The 18,987-nt window shown below is 37.9% G+C and overlaps 1 protein-coding gene across 14 annotated transcripts in view; it reads left to right on the top strand.

The window, feature by feature from the left end:
• Positions 1 to 18,987, top strand: part of WASHC2C (WASH complex subunit 2C) — a 56,048-nt gene that overhangs the window by 1,313 nt on the left and 35,748 nt on the right. For 6 of the 14 annotated variants that reach the window (XM_038578063.1, XM_038578067.1, XM_038578072.1 and 3 more), the window contains exons 3-15: positions 242 to 406; positions 4,621 to 4,683; positions 7,021 to 7,194; positions 9,890 to 9,983; positions 10,769 to 10,827; positions 11,931 to 11,978; positions 14,097 to 14,207; positions 14,763 to 14,850; positions 15,371 to 15,442; positions 16,143 to 16,261; positions 16,704 to 16,764; positions 17,993 to 18,052; positions 18,431 to 18,628. In XM_038578063.1, the coding sequence (XP_038433991.1) occupies positions 242 to 406; positions 4,621 to 4,683; positions 7,021 to 7,194; positions 9,890 to 9,983; positions 10,769 to 10,827; positions 11,931 to 11,978; positions 14,097 to 14,207; positions 14,763 to 14,850; positions 15,371 to 15,442; positions 16,143 to 16,261; positions 16,704 to 16,764; positions 17,993 to 18,052; positions 18,431 to 18,628 (1,312 nt within the window). The remainder of the gene's footprint in view (positions 1 to 241; positions 407 to 4,620; positions 4,684 to 7,020; positions 7,195 to 9,889; positions 9,984 to 10,768; positions 10,828 to 11,930; positions 11,979 to 14,096; positions 14,208 to 14,762; positions 14,851 to 15,370; positions 15,443 to 16,142; positions 16,262 to 16,703; positions 16,765 to 17,992; positions 18,053 to 18,430; positions 18,629 to 18,987) is intronic. The other 8 variants (XM_038578064.1, XM_038578070.1, XM_038578074.1 and 5 more) reach the window with 4 other exon arrangements.

The following is an 18,987-nucleotide window of genomic DNA, read 5'->3' on the forward strand; positions in this document are numbered from 1 at the left end:
TCTTTTATTTTTTTTTTATGATAGTCACACAGAGAGAGAGAGAGGCAGAGACATAGGCAGAGGGAGAAGCAGGCTCCATGCACCGGGAGCCCGACGTGGGACTCGATCCCGGGTCTCCAGGATCACGCCCTGGGCCAAAGGCAGGCGCCAAACCCCTGCACCACCCAGGGATCCCTATCTTTTGATACATAGGATAGTCTCATGTGATATTGATACCGCTTTATGTTTATTTTTAATATAGCTACTACAGTTTCTACAGGAATTCTCACAGCAGACTATCTCTAGAACCCATGAGATCAAGAAACAAGTGGATGGTCTAATCCGGGAAACTAAAGCAACAGATTGTCGCCTGCATAATGTCTTCAATGATTTCCTTATGCTGTCTAATACCCAGTTCATTGAGAATGTGAGTTATTTCGTTGTATCTGACTTATAAATAATGCTTTTTAGAGAGATAATCTGTTGTGATATTAAGTGCTTCATTATTAGGTACCCTCCTCAATTTTGATGAATGTAGAGGTTCTTGGTAATTGAAGCTTCTTTCTTTAGGATTAATGGCTTTTTTTAATTAGTAAAGTTTATTTTTTCAAGCCTTTAAAAAATATAATGACACAATTTTCTTACTTTCTAGTTTTTCCATCCATTTTTAGTTTTAGTTGTGCTGACTTGGATGGCATTCCAACGAACTTTATTGTGGACATGTTCTGTAAGGAAAGCTGTACACTTCGTCTTGATCCTCTAGGCTCGAGAATGTGGCTGCAGTATTGACTGTGCCCACCATGTTCTGATAAATTATTTTAAAGGCATGTGTGCCTACTTGGAATGATCTTTTTTTTTTCAATATTCTTGATTAATATTTTGTTACGATGGCTGAACCTGTGATATAGAATCAACTCTAAACAGTACTGAGCTTTGACCCATGTGTGATTTTTACCTGTGTATGTATTGACTTTCTTTTTTTTAGTATTTATTTATTTATTATTTATGATAGACATAGAGAGAGAGAGAGAGGCAGAGACACAGGAGGAGGGAGAAGCAGCTCTATGCCAGGAGCCTGACGCAGGACTCGATCCCGGGTCTCCAGGATTGCACCCTGAGCCAAAGGCAGGCGCTAAACCACTGAGCCACCCAGGGATCCCCTGTATTGACTTTCTAAGTGTACTTTTACCACATGGTACTGGCTGGATTGGTACCTGATTGAATTTTCAGGGGTGGGGGGCCATCATAAACTATTTTTTCTGAATCACAGTCTTCTTGTCTTATTTATCTTTTATTCAGCCAAGGTTTTTTGCATTTGAGTTTTCCTTGATCTAGTGGGGTTTTGTTCTTTTTGATTTTTTTTTTTGTATTTCTTTATTTCTGTTCTCTTCTTGAATTCCCTGTTTTCCATCCATCTTTCCATTCCCTTACTCCTTATGCCTCTTCACCTCCCATTCTGCAGCCAGAATCCCCTCTCTTGAAAGGGACTGTTGGCCACTTTCAAGTTTTACTGCTGCTCACACCTCCCTGTAACGGCACATGTTACATAGGCTTCTCATTTGTGGCAGAACATGATGATGTTAAGAGTACAGCTGATGCTTAATAAAACTGTGGAAAAGATCTACATGCTGTTAATACATTTGCAAGTGATTTGGCTTTTTAGTTTTTTTTTCCTTCAAATCCTAGTCTTGGTACTCATATATTACAATGCTGGCTTGAATGATGGTGCCATTTAGTTTCATGATAGATTATTGGAAAGGTATCCAAAGTCATATGGGTTTCTTGGTTTTAGTAATTAACTTCAGAAACAATCCCCAAGTTGAAAAATGTATTATAGACTTAGTGAAACTAAAGAGCAATCAGGACTTTCTGGGGCAAGAGAAATCAGTACCTTTAGTAAAGGCTCAAGAGGGGACTCTGAAGGAGGAGAAATACTAATTAACAGTGGCCTGTGCCTCAGTGTGTCCTCAGAAGGGAACAGAATTCTTAAAGTTTCATGAATCTATTAATTTAGGAAGTTTTGTCCTGAAACATTAAGTGACCTAGAAATGATTTATTTTTTTTTCTAAAGTTTATTTTTTTAGTATCTCTACCCCCAGAGTGGAGCTTGAACTCATGACCCCAAGGTTGAGTTGCATGCACTTCTGACTGAGCCAGCCAGGCACCCCAGAAATGACTTTCATAGCATTTCTCGTGATTGTAATTTCACATTTACTAACATGATTTGATGTGCCAAACTACTAAATCAAGTCCTACATTTTTTTCTAAATATCGTATTCCTTGGGCCCAGCACACTCCTGGTTTGTAGGATCCTAGTGAATATTTGCATGAATAAACAAGAGAACACATAAATGAAAGGGATCAGAGCTGTGTATAATCTGTTAAGAGGTCCTCAGCCTCTGGTCCCTTTTCTCTACCTCATTTCTTTCCTTGTTTCCTCACGTGAAGAAAATATCCTTTGAGGGAAAATACTAAAGATATTTGACAATTCTAGGAATGGCTACCTGATTTTAAAATTATCAAAAAACACATGAAGCTGTGAGGTTAGCCTGGTAAGAGTGAAGGTAGTTAGCATTGGTTATCTGGTGTGTGCTGAGTACTTGAGATACAGAATTCTCATCACTCAAAAGATATATGGGTTTTATGTATTTGCTGAATGGTTTCATAGAGGTCATGTTTGGCTTCTCAGGCATAGTCTGCTGATACCTTATGATGTGGGTATTTTTGTTTTTGTTAAGATTTTATTTATTTGAGTGAGGTAATTTTTAATGTCAAGCAGGAGAAAAAGTAGGATGTTGGTGCTTTTCAGACTTGAGTGTGAAGCTCAACCTTTTAGGTTAAATGATCTTAGTATTTAAAATCTGAAGTGACCTTGGTAGCTGCCATGCCTGAAAGCCTTAATTTTAAGATTTATTTACTTTTCTGTTCCTGTCTTTGAAAATTACCCTCCAAGTTTCTGATCTTTATAGAATTTTTCTTTAAGATATTATTTATTTGAGAGAGCAAGAACATGAGCAGGGGGGAGGATCAGAGAGAGAGGGAGAAGCAGACACCCCACTGAGCAAGGAGCCTGATACAGGGCTGGATCCTAGTACTCTGAGATCACAACCTGAGCTGAACGCAGATGCTTAACTGAGCCATGCAGGTGCCCCAGAACAATTATTTTTTAAAATTATGGAAGAAGAGGAAGTATCTGAAATTTCAGATAGTAGAGAGTGCCTTTCAGCATTCTGGTATATGTATTCTAAGTCCATTTCTCATGCAGACCTTGGCCTTTAAGCTTTTTCTTTCTTGTTGTAAAGATAACGAACACTTGTTGAAGAGATCAACATAGATAAACGATATTGAGGTGTAAAAATATTAAAGCCACAAAAAATTAACTATAACTCTACCTCCCCAAATTAACTAGGCATTGAACACTTTGCCACATTTCTTTCTAGTCTTTTTTTAACTTTAACTTTTTCTGCATGTATATATTTGCATGCTGTATTTTTCTTAGTAGTAGTTTATTATTTTATAAGTCCTTTAACAATATTTCAATATAAAACTTCTTAATGAAGTCTTTTAACTGTCTAGAAAAGAACGGATAATAACCACAAGTGCTAATATGTACCACTCTGCATTAACAGACTAGTATTTTTCCATATTTGCTTCAAAGCCATCAACTTCCCATTTACTTTAACTCTAAATGTTTTGGGTAAAGGCCTCGTTGTATATCTACATTTTTATTCTTATCTGGAGAGTATATACTTGCATGAATGTGTATGAGTGTTTATATGTGTGGTGTGAGATAGGAATGTTACTTTTTTTTCCTCACATGGTAAGCTTTATTGTAAGTTCTTTTCCTCACTTCTGTATGAAAGTATGTATATATACATTTGTGATTTTGTGAAAATAAAATTAGGTTTACAGGAATTATGGATCATTTTCTTGCATTTGTATTTTATTTTGATTACCTGTATGCCAGTATCCCAATCTTAAATACTGCAAATTTCTAATAAGTCTTACCAGACTATGTTTTCATGTCTTCTTTTTAATAATTAAATAGTTAAAAAGTAAAAGGCATCACGACGAGTTATTGGAGCCAAAGCTCTGTTTTGGAACAGAGATGCCTGCCTGCCTATGCTGTACAGGTCAGTCAGATGCCTGGCCTTCTGGCAAATCTTTGGTGGGCTTGGCTTACCTGCTTTCACATAAATGAGATAATAAAAGTTTATCAACTGTTTGGTAATGAAAAGGACTTCTACCATTTCCATTGCTTACAATGTTAAAGCTCTTGTTACCTAGTAGGTAAGTTCTTCCAGTTGACATATTCAGTACTTGTAGCATTGCCCTGCCAGCATCAAGTATTAGGTTAAACCAAAGGTCTGAAAATGGTATTTTAATTGTTTTTGTAATTCTTTGGTCAACAGTGAGATTGAACTTTTTTTCACATTTCCTAGTCATTTCTATCTTTTTAAATTTAAGTTTAAATTTAAACTTAACTACTGCTTTTTGCTTTTAGTTCTCAACCAATGACCTCAACCATTTTTTGAATAATCATTTCTTCTCTTTTTAAAAATTATGTGTTGAATTTGTATATTACAGTGTATTCCGAATGATATTTTGACCATTTAAAAATGAATTTGCTTCCATATGTAGCGTGTATATGATGAAGAGGTGGAGGAGCCGGTGCTCAAAGCTGAGACAGAAAAAGCAGAACAGGTACTTGCATTAAATTACTCTTCTGTTGAGTGTTGACTTAGAGAAGGAAGGTGGTGGAAGTTTGTAATGTGGCTGGTGGGGGCTTGTGAGCAGGAAGATGGTTACTGGGGGAAATAGGAAAGACTGCTTCTGATAGTCCAAGAATCGAACTCTTTGGTTTGTTTCTGAAATGTAGTATAGTAAGAAATATATAAAGTTTTTGAATTCTGGCTTCAGAGTAGAGTACTGGAGAATTTCTGTAAAAGGCCAGATAGTCAATGTTTTAGGTTTGGTTGCTGGCTACATTGATCTCTGTCTCTTTTTCCTTCTTTTTGCTCTTTCTCCTCCTTCCCTTTATCCCCTTAAAAAATGTAAAAACCATTCTTACCTTGAGGGTTATGCAAAAGCTGGTCACAGACTGGGCTGTAAGTGTGAGTTCTTTGAACTTTCCCTATTCTTTCATGACAGCTTTGATTCCCGCCAGTTGGAAATTACAGTCCGCACACATTTGAGTGCCTCCTGCAGGTCACAGGATGTTAGTACAGAGGACATGAAATGTGCAGTCAGCACTTACTGACTCTACTAAGATTGCAGGGAGCTGGTGACTTAAAGACTTTACCCTCAGGAGCTTATGGTCTTGGTTTGCCAGTAGAGCATAACATGTCAGAACTGCTAATTGTTCTGGAAGTTCAGATGAGAAGAGCTGAGTGATGTAAGCAGGGAACACCTCCAAGGGTAAGATGTTAAGTGAAGAAAGAAGGGCCAGATTTTAAGGCCATTTCAGTGGGAGAGAATGCCAGCCCCTGAGGTTTAATGTTGGGGGATGTGCCTGGTATCTTATAGACTATGTTAGGTGGAAGATACTTGTGGCTAGGCAGGAAGAACGGAAAGAGAATGAGAAGTGGGTGCTGGAGGGCTTCATAAGCAAGGCTAAGGAGTCTAGGGGTAGTAGTTTCTATCTTTTTACCCTTCTGTGGCTTCACGTGTTCTAGATGCATAAACATTCTTCCATGTTGTCACATCATGGGGCGAAGCATAGATAAGACATTTTGGACTTACCTTCTGGCAGAAGTTGTACCCTTTTTCTCCCACTCAGGGAAGCACTGGAATATAAGTTTATAATGGGAGGAGCCTTGGCTCAGCTCTAACTTACTGAGAAAATATAAATCACTTGCAAATTTGGTACTTTATCAGTAGCTGTTGCTTAGATGAAACTGTTAGGATATTAGAAACCAGCTCCAGTTCTACCTATTCCCAGCTAAAAAAAAAAAAAAAAAAAAAGTTATTTTTAATGATCCTCAAAAGATTTGCCAGCAGTATATGGTTACACCACATCAGGGTTCAATTTTAAGTGATGAGTGTGAGGTGAACTATTTTTTTCAAAAGCTACTATGTATTTATTATTTATTTCGCAAACATATTTTCATACACCTAGTGCATATTAACTATTTGACTAGAACCAAGCATTCCAGCTTGGAAAAAAGATGCAGCCAGAACAAAAAATCCACATTAGAAAGACATCCATACTTAAGGTAAAAGTATAAGACACTCATAGGGCTTTTCCTTTGACCCTCACAATAGCTTTGTGTGATTTAGTTCTTTATATAATTATGTATTGGCTTCTAGAATATTTCTGAAGAGGGGAAATGACACTACGTTTTTTTTTTCAATATTTCTCACAACTGATGACACAGTTGAATGAGTGAGGGGACTGTCATTGAGAGCTGCTGTTGTAGGAAATGGAGGCCTGTGGAGTATTTTCAGCAGGTTGGTGATAAGTACAGACTTGGGGGGCATTGTTCTAAGATGATGTACAGGATAAGTCATAATGGAACTGACCCTCTCTTGGTTTGAAACAAATGTATAAAATACCCATAATTACTAGGCTTTTGTTTTTGTATTTTAACTAATTGAAAAATGACATCTCTGGCTGGAGTATTTCTTCTAAGTCTTAACTTCTGAAATTGTCCAAGGACCCATTAACCAAGGTTTAGTGGTATCCAGTCATGATGAACTTGAAAGTCTAAGCCCTTCATTCTTCCAGTGGCAGGGAAGTGAAGTGCTGCTTGAGGGCTTGTGATTGTGGACAGGGGATTTTTACATAGGTTATCTGGCTGAACCATTATACCATAATTGTACTTTTGTTTTCTATAAATGGTGAACTGGGAACTCTGGGACCTTAGGTAGTTTGATCCACATCTGGAATGTGACCAACCTGAAGTTCAAAACTTACTCCAAAGTCTGTTGAGCAGTCAGCAGAATCTGACTTTTGTTAACATTTTTAATTGATTTCTTTTTGTTTTATTAGGGTGGTATCAATACTTTGGACATCCATACTGAATGTCATTTTCTCTGTAGGAGAAGACCCGGGAACAGAAAGAAGTAGATCTGATTCCTAAAGTTCAGGAGGCTGTGAACTATGGTTTACAAGTACTAGACAGTGCATTTGAGCAACTAGATATAAAAGCAGGAAACTCAGACTCCGAAGAAGAAGATGCCAATGAACGAGTGGAACTGATCCTTGAACCAAAGGTAAAGACAGTTCATATATTTATTGTTAGACTTGTTGTGTTTGGGGTACTTTACTTGGGCACAAAATTAGTAAGACATGGGCTTTACTTTTAGAAAGTGAGCATGGCACTTAACAATCTCATATTGACTCTGTTGGAAAGACTTGCTTTACCTGAACATTGGTAGAAGGCAGCACACCAAGGTAGGTAGGGGAGCACAAAGGTACAGGGCATGGTTCCTACTCTCACAGCGCTTATTACAGCATTACTAGCTGGTGGGAGAGAGGAGAAGTTCATATGAGTCCCCATCATAAGTGCTCTGAGAGAGAACTGACTTTTACCCAGGGCAATGAGGGTACAGATGTGACTTGAATTGGGTTCCGAAGTATGAGGAGGCTTGTGTGAGAGAGATTGTTGGGAACCTGAAGTTCTGTAGTTTATGTTAAGGGAGACTGCAGAAGTGTTGAAAGAATTTAAAAAAAAAAAAAAGTGTTGAAAGACATTTGGGTTGATTTCAGGTTTTGGCTGGGATGAGTAAGGCTGTTAGGAGTGTTCATGAATTAGACTATAAGCCTCAGAAGTAGTTATTGCTTTACTATTACTTTCTCTCAGATCTGCAGAGGAGACGTTTGGGGCAGCACAGCCACGCAGAAGTAAGCAACAAAAGGTTGCTGTATTGATTTTGAGAAAGAGTCCTTGTGACACGCAAGTGCTTTTTATGAATTGAAACATGCCACAGAGCTGAGCTCTTCTGGTCATTCGTTTTGCTGCACACTTCTTCCAGTTTGACCTTCCAGTGTTGTACCATGTTGGGGCTCTCCTTTTGCACTGGTACACTTGTTAGCCTGCCTTCCCCCGTAGGGATTTGCAGTCGGCAGTGGATCCCAGGCAAGTATATTGCCTGGCCCACACTTGTTAGTTGGAGGTCCTACACTGCTTTCTCTTCTACTGGAGGATGTGGGAATACTTTCTAAATCCTGATTAGCCCCATTCACACTTTCTTTTGTTTGCACTGAATTGGTTGCTTTGTATCTTTTTTTTCTTTTTTTAAGTTAAACAAGTAAGTTTATGTAATCTCTACACTCAACATCGAACTCAAATTCACAACCTTGAGATCAAGAGTTGCACATTCTACTGACTAAACCTGCCAGGCATCTGGGTTGCTGTGGTCTTTAACTTTTTATTTTCTTTCTTTCTTTCTTTCTTTCTTTCTTTCTTTCTTTCTTTCTTTCTTTCTTTCTTTCTTTCCTTTCTTTCTTTCTTTCTTTCTTCTTTCTTTCTTTCTTTCTTTCTTTCTTTCTTTCTTTCTTTCTTTCTTTCTTCTTTCTTTTTTTTTTTTTTTAAGATTTTGTTCTTTTATTTGAGAGAGAGAGCAAGCAGAGTAAACAAGAACATGAGTAGGGAAGGGAGGGGCAGAGAGAGATGAGGAATCAGACTCCCTGCTGAGCAGGGAGCCCAGTGCCCTGGCTCAAGCCTGGGACGATGGGATCATGACCTGAGCTGACAGCAGATAGATGCTTAACCGGCTGAACCACCCAGGCACCCTTGTGGTGTCTTTAACCTTTACATTAACCTTCTCAAATTCTCTCTTGTGTTAAGCATCAGAATTATTTTCTCCTGCACCTCTAGGGTCTTTCCAATACAGAAAAGAGATTATGGCCAAACATCCTACCTTGCAAAGGACAAATCTGCTTTTACTGTGGATATAGGAAGTTGTCCTGGGGTGGAGTGCTTTCTTGAACTTAAATTTTTAATACATGTGTGTTGAGTGGGACTCAGAAGTAGAGGACTGGGATGGAAGGATGTCCAGTAGGTATTCTCTTATATATGGTGTCCTTTTTTCCATTTTGTTATTTTATAATCTTAGTCTTATTTTACCAACTTCATTTTTCTAAATTATCCAGTGGGTGCTGCTGGGGGATATTATTATTTTCTTCTATGGGTCATTTTTTTCTCCCAGACAAGTTCTCATCAGTCTTTTGGATGTGTATCTTTGGTTCATTATGTTGACTATAGATACTTCCATCATTGCCCTCTGTTTCTTCTCATCTAGCCCTTGCTTTGGGTGCCCTGCCCAGCCTTCTCATTGCTCCAATGCAGTGTGAGGGAATCCCCTGTTGGTTCCCTCCTGTTCTCACACCCGAACCTGGACACACCCACCTGCCTCCCAGAGTCCTACAAAACCATTTGAGTTATTTCCTCAGTGTGTTTCTTTCAAAATTTTAGAACTATTATTGATGATTCTCAAAGTAGATTCTCAGCTTGAGCAGCTGATTTTTGCTTACCAGTGCTGCTTTTTGGGGAGGAAGGCAGGGCTAGGACTCATCAAAGCTAGCCAGAACTTCAGTTTCTTACCTTGGCCCTCCTTTTGAACATGTTACTGTGAAGTTGTGATCCTTATTTGGTTACTTCTGGTAAACTTTGTGCATGCCTTTGCCATTTTTAGTATATGTAGGCATACATGGGAAGGAAGATTGGGAAGGAAGATTGTGTGATTTAGTTTTTCTTTGCTATTTTTTACATAGGATTTGACTTTTTAAAAAGTCAGTGATTTTATTATTATTATTTTTTTGTACTTTGAATCCTGCTGTGTTTGTTAGTGTCCACTCTCATTATGTAACTTGTTTGGGGTAGTCAGATGGAACAAGATGTCAAATGGAAAACTTATTTTTCAGCTTGAATATTTAATAATGGCTGTTATCTTTCATTATTTACAGGATCTATACATTGATCGTCCTTTACCTTATTTAATTGGGTCAAAGCTATTCATGGAGCAGGAAGATGTAGGTCTCGGAGAGCTGTCTAGTGAAGGTATTCTTTTGTGCCAAATATTTTTGTTACTTTTAATGTTTATATCTTTTTATTTTTAAATAAATTCAAACTTTACCTTAATGTTATCAGAGTGGTACAAAGAAAGAACTCCTCTATACCCTTTGCTCTGGTTTACTGGTTGTTAATATTCTATCACATTTGTTTGATTTTTTTTCTCCCTGTATACACATATTTTTTTTCTGAATCTGTTTGAGAGAAGCAGACATGCCTTATTACTCCAAAATATTTGTTTGTGTTTTCTAAGATCAAGGACAGTCTCATATGTAGCTACAATATGTTATCAAAGTAAGGAAATTATACTGGACGTAATTCTATTAGCTAATCCTCTGTCATATTTCAGATTTTGCCAGTTGTCCCAGTTATGTCCTTTATAGGTTCTTTTTCCCTCTGGTCTAGGCTCCAGTTCGGGATTACTCACTACATTTAGTTGTCAAATCTCTGGTCTTCTTTTAGTCTGATATAATTTCTCAGGCTTTCTTTGCGTTTCACAGCTTTAACATTTTTGAAGAGTATAGGCCAGTTTTTTCCCTTGGTAATTAACTTTTTTTGTAGTTAGTAAGTATCTTGTGGGGAGATCCTATAAGGCTATGTAAATCTTGTATTCCTCACTATAGTGAAGATACTTTTAGTTCTAATTAATGTATATAGATAATTTTATCAAAATCTCTGTGATGCTGGTATATGGTGGTTTGTGATTTTGAGAAGGAACTAAGGATGTTTTATTATGAATGTTGGCAATAATGCTTTATTTTTCTTCTAACCAGAGGGGTCAGTAGGCAGTGACCGTGGCAGTATTGCAGACAGTGAAGAGAATGAAGAAGGGGTAAGAGCTGTTTGTATCTCCAGGTCGTGGTGGGCAGGAACCTGAGGGTGTATTTAACAGACTAAGTAAATATTTGTGAATTAGCACTATCTTTTACACATTTTTTTTTTAAAGATTTTATTTATCCATTCATGAGAGACACACACAGAGAGAAAGAGAGACGCAGAGATATAGGCAGAGGGAGAAGCAGACTCTATGCAGGGAGCCTGATGTGGGACCCGATCCTGGGTCTCCAGGATCAGACCCTGGGCTGAAGGCGGCACTAAACCTCTGAGCCACCTGGGCTGCCCTTTTCACAAATTTTTTAACAGTGTTACTAGTCATAGTCTTAGTTTTTTTTTCCTTTTTTTTTTTTAAGGTATTATTTATTTATTCAGGAGAGACACAGAGAAAGAGGCAAAGACATAAGCAGAGGGAGAGAAACGGGCTCCCCAAGAGGAGCCCGATTTGGGACTCGATCCCAGGACCCAGGGATCATGCCCTGAGCCAAAGGCAGACACACTCAACCACTGAGCCACCCGGGCGTTCCAGCCTGAGGTTTTTTTCCTGTGGGATTGAGTTTTCTTTTTGTCTTATGTACAAAAACAAGGAAAACTGCTTTAATCCCTTTTACGCTTCCCCTATCTCCTACCTTCCCACCAAGACTTCCTCTTACCAATATATTCTGAGGGGAGCAGCTTAGATGTTTTGGTAGAGTCTGCCTGCAATTCAGTCTTTGAGTAAGTTCTGTCTTAGAATAATTTGGGGGAAAAAGTCCATACTAAGAGAGTGGAGTTCAAGATGTAAAATCACACAAACCAACTTTTGATAATTAAATGTGCAACTCTTAACTTTAAATTCAGAAGTTAGCAATGATAGTGCAGATAGGTATGAGCAAATTATTAGAGTTGTCTAAATTAACCACAAAAATTACATGTTAGCATGAACAACTTTTGGTGATACTGCCAACTGTCCACCTTATCTGCATCTTGACACTCCAGGTAACCAGTAGTCAATACAAAGAGTCTGAGTATAGATGTGCCCCAAGAGACTTAGACCTGAAATCATTTTTGTGCTTGTGAGTAAATCCTGTTTTAACAACAAAGCCTTTTTTTCCCCTAAAGGAGTCGGATGAAGATTTTGCTAATCATAGTGACAATGATCAAAACCGGGTGAGTCTTATGTACTAAAGTGACTTTGCTTTTAAATTTTAATTGAAGTATAGCATATATACTAAATATATGCAAAAATTACTTTTGAGAGGTGCTGGCCTGGGGGATGAGTGAAATAGATAAAGTGGATTGCACTAAGTAACATAGAATTGTTGAATTAGTATATTGTATACCTGAAACTAGTATAACACTGTATGTTAGTTATATTGGAATTAAGAAAATAAAAGTTATATAAAAATTATTTTAGAATGACTTATGAGAAAATAAGGATTTACTCATTTTTATAGCTAATTTTCCTTCAATCATTACATGTTTTTAAGTTAACTGACTTGGTTTTTTGTATGTTTGTTTTTCCAGTTTTGCTTTATATTTTATCTTAATTTTTCTTAGAAAACAAAGAAGTGAAAAACAAAATTGGGAAACAGAGCATCTAAATGAAGGCCTTGTTACTCAAGCTGAACTATTTCACATAAATCCCCCTCCCCTATTTTAAAATTTGAGACAATATAGCAGTAGGGTTAACTGACAGAGAGGTTCGCTCAAAAGGTACAAATCTAATTCTACTGTCTTAGTATAGCAGTCTTAATTTTTGTATACCTTTCTAAGGATGTATTCTTTTCCTAATATACATAGTATATTTTCTGCTCTTTTATGTTAACAGATTATTTTAAAAATTATTTTGAATCGTGTTAGTAATACACTTTGGGCACTCTGTATTTTAAGCATAGTGATACAATGATACTTTCATAGTCTCTAAATTTATATGGGAAATAGTTTATTTCCAGAATTTTGTTTTTGAGATAATGCTGCATTTAATATTTCCATGCACAAAACTCCTTTGCTTATGTGAGCTATTTCTTTAGGAATGAGATGGTGTAGAGTTAGAGCAAAGGCTCTTGATATTATGGTCTCATTACAGATCATGCCTGATGATATTCTTATAATCTTATTGGCATTAGAATTATGATTTTTGCTACCATAATATATACAGTGGTATATTGAGATAGTCCCATTTTGCATTTCAGTTTCCTAATTGGGAAATCTTTTTTTCACAAAAATTTTCAACTGCCAAATGAAGGATTTAAGTACTTTGTGGTTGGTCCTTGTATTTTCCCAGTTGTATTCACAGAGGCAATTTAATAATCAGTCTTTAGAGGATATATATTTCTATGGAACTTACTAGTAAGATTAATAAATTCAGACTTTTAAATCATACAATACAGTGATTAAAAGCATTGGCCTAACCATTTATTTGTATTGTTAAAGAGCCTCAGGGTTCTAAAGATTAAAGTAGCTAATAAAGTGCTTTTAGCATAGTGCCTCGCATGGTTTATATAAATGATATCTACCAGTAGCCCCTTTTATAAAAATTAGAATTTCATAGATAAAGCTTAGTTTGAGTCCTCCACCCCTCATTATCCCACACTCTTTCAGAGGTAATTGGTGTTGTGATCTGGGAGTGTAAGTACTTTTTTTTGCCTTTTTTTTTTTTTATTTTTTTATTTATTTATGATAGTCACAGAGAGAGAGAGAGAGAGAGAGGCAGAGACACAGGCAGAGGGAAGAAGCAGGCTCCATGCACCGGGAGCCCGATGTGGGATTCGATCCGGGGTCTCCAGGATCGCGCCCTGGGCCAAAGGCAGGCGCCAAACCGCTGCGCCACCCAGGGATCCCTTTTTTTTGCTTTTTCAAATATCTTTGTGTCCCTAGAAATGAAGTAGGTGTTTGGGTGGGGGTAGGCAAGGTATCATACTGGGTTTCTCATTCAGCATGTTTTTCACTTGATACCTTGGACAGCCTCTGCAATTGTTATAGCTTATTCCTTTTAATTATTAGTATTATCAAGATAAGGCTGTACTTATTTATCATTTTTCCAGTGATGGACGTCTTACATAAATCAGTGTCTGCTATTCTGTGCATAGTACTTGCACTGGAAGGAAATCTTGTATGTTATTTGTTCTAGCACATTTATTGCTTTAGGACTTTCCCTGCATCACCATCGTCATCCTCCCTGTTTGACAAGCTATCTCCATTTTGCCTAAAGTCTAAGTGGCAGTATCACTTTTTCAGCTTGTTGACCTTACTTCCTAGTTCTAATCTCAAGGTTTATATTCTTAGCCTACTGCACAAATGAGTGATGAAGAAGAGGATGATGATGGTTGTGACATTTTTGCTGATTCTGAGAAGGAGGAGGAAGATATTGAGGACACTGAAGAAAATACTAGACCTGTAAGAAAGACTACAGTGACTCTCTTGACAAAGTTTTAGAAATGGCACCAAGAACTCATTACTTTGATTGTCATTTATATTTGTAACCATCTCATTTTGCATCATATTTGTACATTTACACTTTTGAAAGTAATGGTTGAGCATCACTAGTTGCCTTACAAATACCACTTTCTCTTGTTCCAGTCAGAGCATTCAAAATCTATTCATTTCCAAAGTTTTAAGACTTTAATATTCCTCTCCTTTTCCCACACTCAGTGCCTCATGGTGGTTTTCTTATTTGGATTTTTCAGGATTAAAGTGAAGTATTTTTTTTTTTTTTAAAGTGAAGTATTTAAACAAAATAAGCAAATAAGGAACTTATTCCCTTCTCCCTATGAAGGGAGTCCTGTTTCTCAAGTGGTCTGTATATAGGGTGCATATGTTTAAGTTCATTTAGTTAAATTTTTAATCAGTTCAGTTCTTTACCTTTGGTTACGTAATTTTGTCGGGTATCAAAAGTAAACTGTGCCAGTTTGTCATAAAAAAAGTGATACTTTTGATCTTTTCTGCTCATAGAAAAAAAGTAGACCTACATCATTTGCTGATGAGCTGGCAGCTCGAATCAAAGGGGAAGCTACAAGCCAGGTGGAAGAGGAGCGAACAAGTAAGCATTGAGATGAATTAACAGGGTTGGGGGGAAGTGCAGGACCCTCTGCTGGGCTTCACTGAGAGCATATTTCCCTGTTAATTTCACTAAGGCATTGAGAGGCTTTTTTTTTTTTTTTTTTTTTGGTTTATAGACTCTTTATTAATTGAATATTGTGGAACCCCCAAGAAAAATTCACATCTGTATAATAGTTTATACGCAGTTTCAGAGGATTCCCCAGAGAATCACAGGCCTCAGATTAGAAATCTCTTGATTAATATTTACTCCTATATTGTGACTAAACACAAATGTATTGTATAGTATATTCTAGTGATTTAACAGGATGGAATAATTCTTTCAGTTTGAGTGAGGTACTGAGTGAAGTACTAAGGTAGGGCTGAGACCCAAAGTTGAATGTCTTGCTCTTAGCTTAGAAGCCTCAAGGATGACAGTCATAAGGGTAAAAATGAAAAGTCAGTATATAAATACTGTGTAACATAGACTGTGTATGGTGAAAAATTGTAAAATACTCTTCAAGCCTTGTCCCCAGGAGAAGCAAAACCTTGGAAGACATTGAAGGAGAAGAAGGAAAGGAGAACTCCCTCAGATGGTAGGCCTTTCCCCTCAATTCTGTTATTTTAAGATGCTCTTGGTTCAGGAGTAGCATTTTCGTAATTCACAGAACTCCACTTTAAACGCTGACAAATGGGGTCTGTCTCTATTCTTATTTCCAAAGCATTTAAAAATGGAATGCTGAGATGCTGGGAGAAGAGTTGGGTGTGCAATCACAATGCTGTAAAGATTTGAATTATTAAGTTTTATAAGTGATCATTTGTAGAATTCTCTAGAGGTATACAAACTAGGGACTCTAGCATTTATTTTCAATAAAGAATATATCAGACCCTTTCATATTTAACAGTATCATCCATTATATTCCTACTTGTGACTGTGTCAATTTCCAGATCTTTTTCAGTCTGTTCTTCCTTCCCCCAAATTCTTGATGGGATAGGTCTTAAAGGTAATTGAGAAGAAACAAATCTAGATGAGAGGGATCGCCTAGAAAATCCACCTTGCTTCAGACATACACAGAGTTAATGGTGGGATCCCAGAGAGCCTTTTAAGGGATTCAGTGGACAGTTTAATGAATTTTATTTGAAATTCCTCAGACTGTCGGCACTCAAGTATTCCTTATATATAGTTAGATACTCTCCATGCCGGTCTTGGATATGTTGTAAAGGCTAACTCTAGAAATTTGATTTTTAAGCTCCTCTTTAACTCTCCCTACAAAACATTCCCTTTCTGTTTGTTAGATGAAGAGGACAACTTATTTGCACCCCCCAAGCTGACAGATGAAGATTTCTCCCCATTTGGCTCTCGAGGTGGCTTGTTCAGTGGAGGAAAAGGACTTTTTGATGATGAGGATGAGGAGGTGAGTTCTGTGGTAGTTAGTGAAACTCTCTATAGTTGTGTCATGGGCCCACAGTTAGTAGGGAAAAATGGCTTCTTACTTGCAAGTTGCTTCTACTTTCTCATATTTTGGGAGATTTTGAAGTAAGAATCACAAAATGAGAAAATACTGTATCCTGATGCCCTTTGTTAGGTGGAGAGAGGATGTGAGTAATTTACAGTGAATAATTTGGTCAGGCAGTCATTTCTTACCTTACCTGTTGTCTTCTTCCATGTTGGTATTTAATAGACCTAAACTATTTAAGGGTCTGGTTTTGCCATAGTTTTCACTTTGGAACTAACTTTTTGGCAGAAAAATAAATCTGTATTTTTAAACTTATAAGGTACTTTTTTTAGAAATTATCAAATGCAGCTACATTTTCCTCTGCTTTTTTGAAATGTCATGTCCTGTACTTTATTACAAGCAGAGTGACCTCTTCACAGAAGCCCCTCAAGATCGGGAAGCCCAAACCTCAGTTACTGCAGGTAAGTTTGAGACTGACTCCTCTTGTTCCTGAACACATTTCCGAAACTGTTTACTTCTCAGTAGGAGATGGAAGCCCTAACGTTGTCTCCACACACCTTGCTTTTTTGTTAGGCAGGAAGCTGTTTAGCTCACCTTGATCTAGTTAAGAGCAGCTCATTTTTCACTCATTTTTCACTCATTCACGGCTTGGAAAAGGCAAAAGTACCATTGTAAACCTACATCTCAGCTTTGTCGCTTTCTTAGGTTATAGGAACAGGAATAGTACTCTGTAGCTGTGTTGAGAATATTTTAATTTAATCATGTTTAATTCAAAGAAACACTTGTAGAATTCTGCATTTAAATTGGAGGTCAGTAATTCCATAGTCTGGTGTGTGTGCATCAGAATCATATGTGGAGTACACACAAAAAAGAAAAAAAAAATCTTAACAAATTATATTCCATGAGGTGTCTGGTAGCTCTTGAGAATTGGGGATTAGTTATTTGAAGTGAGTGGTGTCCATGAGCCATCAGTTATCAGAACTCGGCTTGCAGTGATATTGGCTGGCTTGCTGCCCTGCTGTCTCCACTCTCTTGCTTTTTGGTAGTAGCGGATGCTGGTTTCCCTCCTTAACTATGACTCTTCATTTTTGTTGTCATCGATAATCTCACTTTTTTTTTCGCTCTTCTTTACTACTTGTTTGTTCTCCAATTGGAATACATAGAGCCAGAACTGTTACGGCGCCCTGCTTGCTCTGCCTCTGGTTTTACTTTTGTGCTTTACCCCTTCCTTGGCCTCTTCAGTCAACCCCACTGTTGTTTGACCAGACCCGAGAGTCATCGGCCATCGGAACTGCAGCTTAGATTATATTAGTACCAAGAAAAAACTGCTATGGGTAGAGAAGACTGAGTTAAAGCTAAGGCGTTTTAAAATGGCTCTTTTAGGAAAAATATGTTGCTTTTTAAAAAAAACCTTATTTGTTGATTTGAGAGAGAGAAAGCACAAGCAGTGGGAGGAGGAAGAAGGAGAGGGAGGAGCAGGATTCCTGCTGAGCAGGAAGCCTAGTGTGGGACTGGATCCCAGGACCTGGGGATCATAACCTGAGCTGAAGATGGATGCTTGACTGACTGAGCCACCCAGGCGCCCTGGAAAAATTAGTTTTAAAAGGTTTCCAAGTAGCTATGTATTGTGTTATACATATTTCAGTAAGGTCATTTTTTTCTGATATGGTTATTCTTTCTCATTTTTAGTGTCTTCATCCTCCAAACCTGGAAAGAAAATCCCAGCAGGAGCTGTTTCTTTGTTTTTAGGTATCATGACTTAGGGTTTGTTTTTTAAAGACCAAATAAGTACTGTTTTGTCATTTTTTTCAGTTGTCATCTAAGTGCTGGCCTGGAGAGTAGGAGGAGCTTCAAAGGGCAAGAATAGCTCATTTACTGCTGTTAACTCATATTCTCTTAGAAATCAATGGCTGTGGACTTCTTTGTCTTCCTTCCTTCCTTCCTTATGGGATGTTCTATAGCAGTGAAGGATGGAGATTATTGGGTCCTGTTAATGTGTTCTGTGGATGAACTGAAACTAAATGTTCTTGGTGGGTGGTCCTTTTTTTTTTTTTTTTTGTTCTGTAGAGTCAGGAAACCTACCCACACTGGCGCACAGCTGTGATTGTCCTGTCTGTCCACCCACAGGGGACACTGATGTGTTTGGCACCACCTCTGTTCCATCATTGAAGGAGCCCCAGAAGCCCAAGGAGCCCCAGAAGCCTGAGCAGCCCACTCTAGGGAAAAGCTCTTACCCTCCAGCACCCTCTGGCCTCTTTGATGATGATGATGATGATGATGATGATGACTTTTTTGCGGCATCTTGCAGCAAACCTTCCAAAACAGGTACCTATTTCAGCTTTTCCTGGGAATTGAGGCAGGGAGAGAATGTTGACCTGTGAAGGACATAAATTTTGTCAGGTTCTGTCTTCCAGTAACAGATCCCTCCTCAAGCATTACTGTCGAGTGTTATCTCCGCTTCAGTAGTTGTGGTGCCTTAGAGGTCTGCGGTGCCTTAGAGGTCTGTTTTCTGAACCAACCTTTCCTGCTTTGGAAACTACTAGGATTATTTGTCCTATGGAGATCTGAAATCTTCCCCTCTAATACCTGCTGAAGATTTCTGGTTGTGACCTTTGGAGTTACAGAGGAAGTTTTAATTACTTTCTTCTGGCAGAGCTTAGTAAATTATATGAGCAGAATGCCAT

Source organism: Canis lupus, chromosome 28 (genome assembly GCF_011100685.1).
Source record: "Canis lupus familiaris isolate Mischka breed German Shepherd chromosome 28, alternate assembly UU_Cfam_GSD_1.0, whole genome shotgun sequence".
Taxonomy (NCBI): Eukaryota; Metazoa; Chordata; class Mammalia; order Carnivora; family Canidae; genus Canis; species Canis lupus.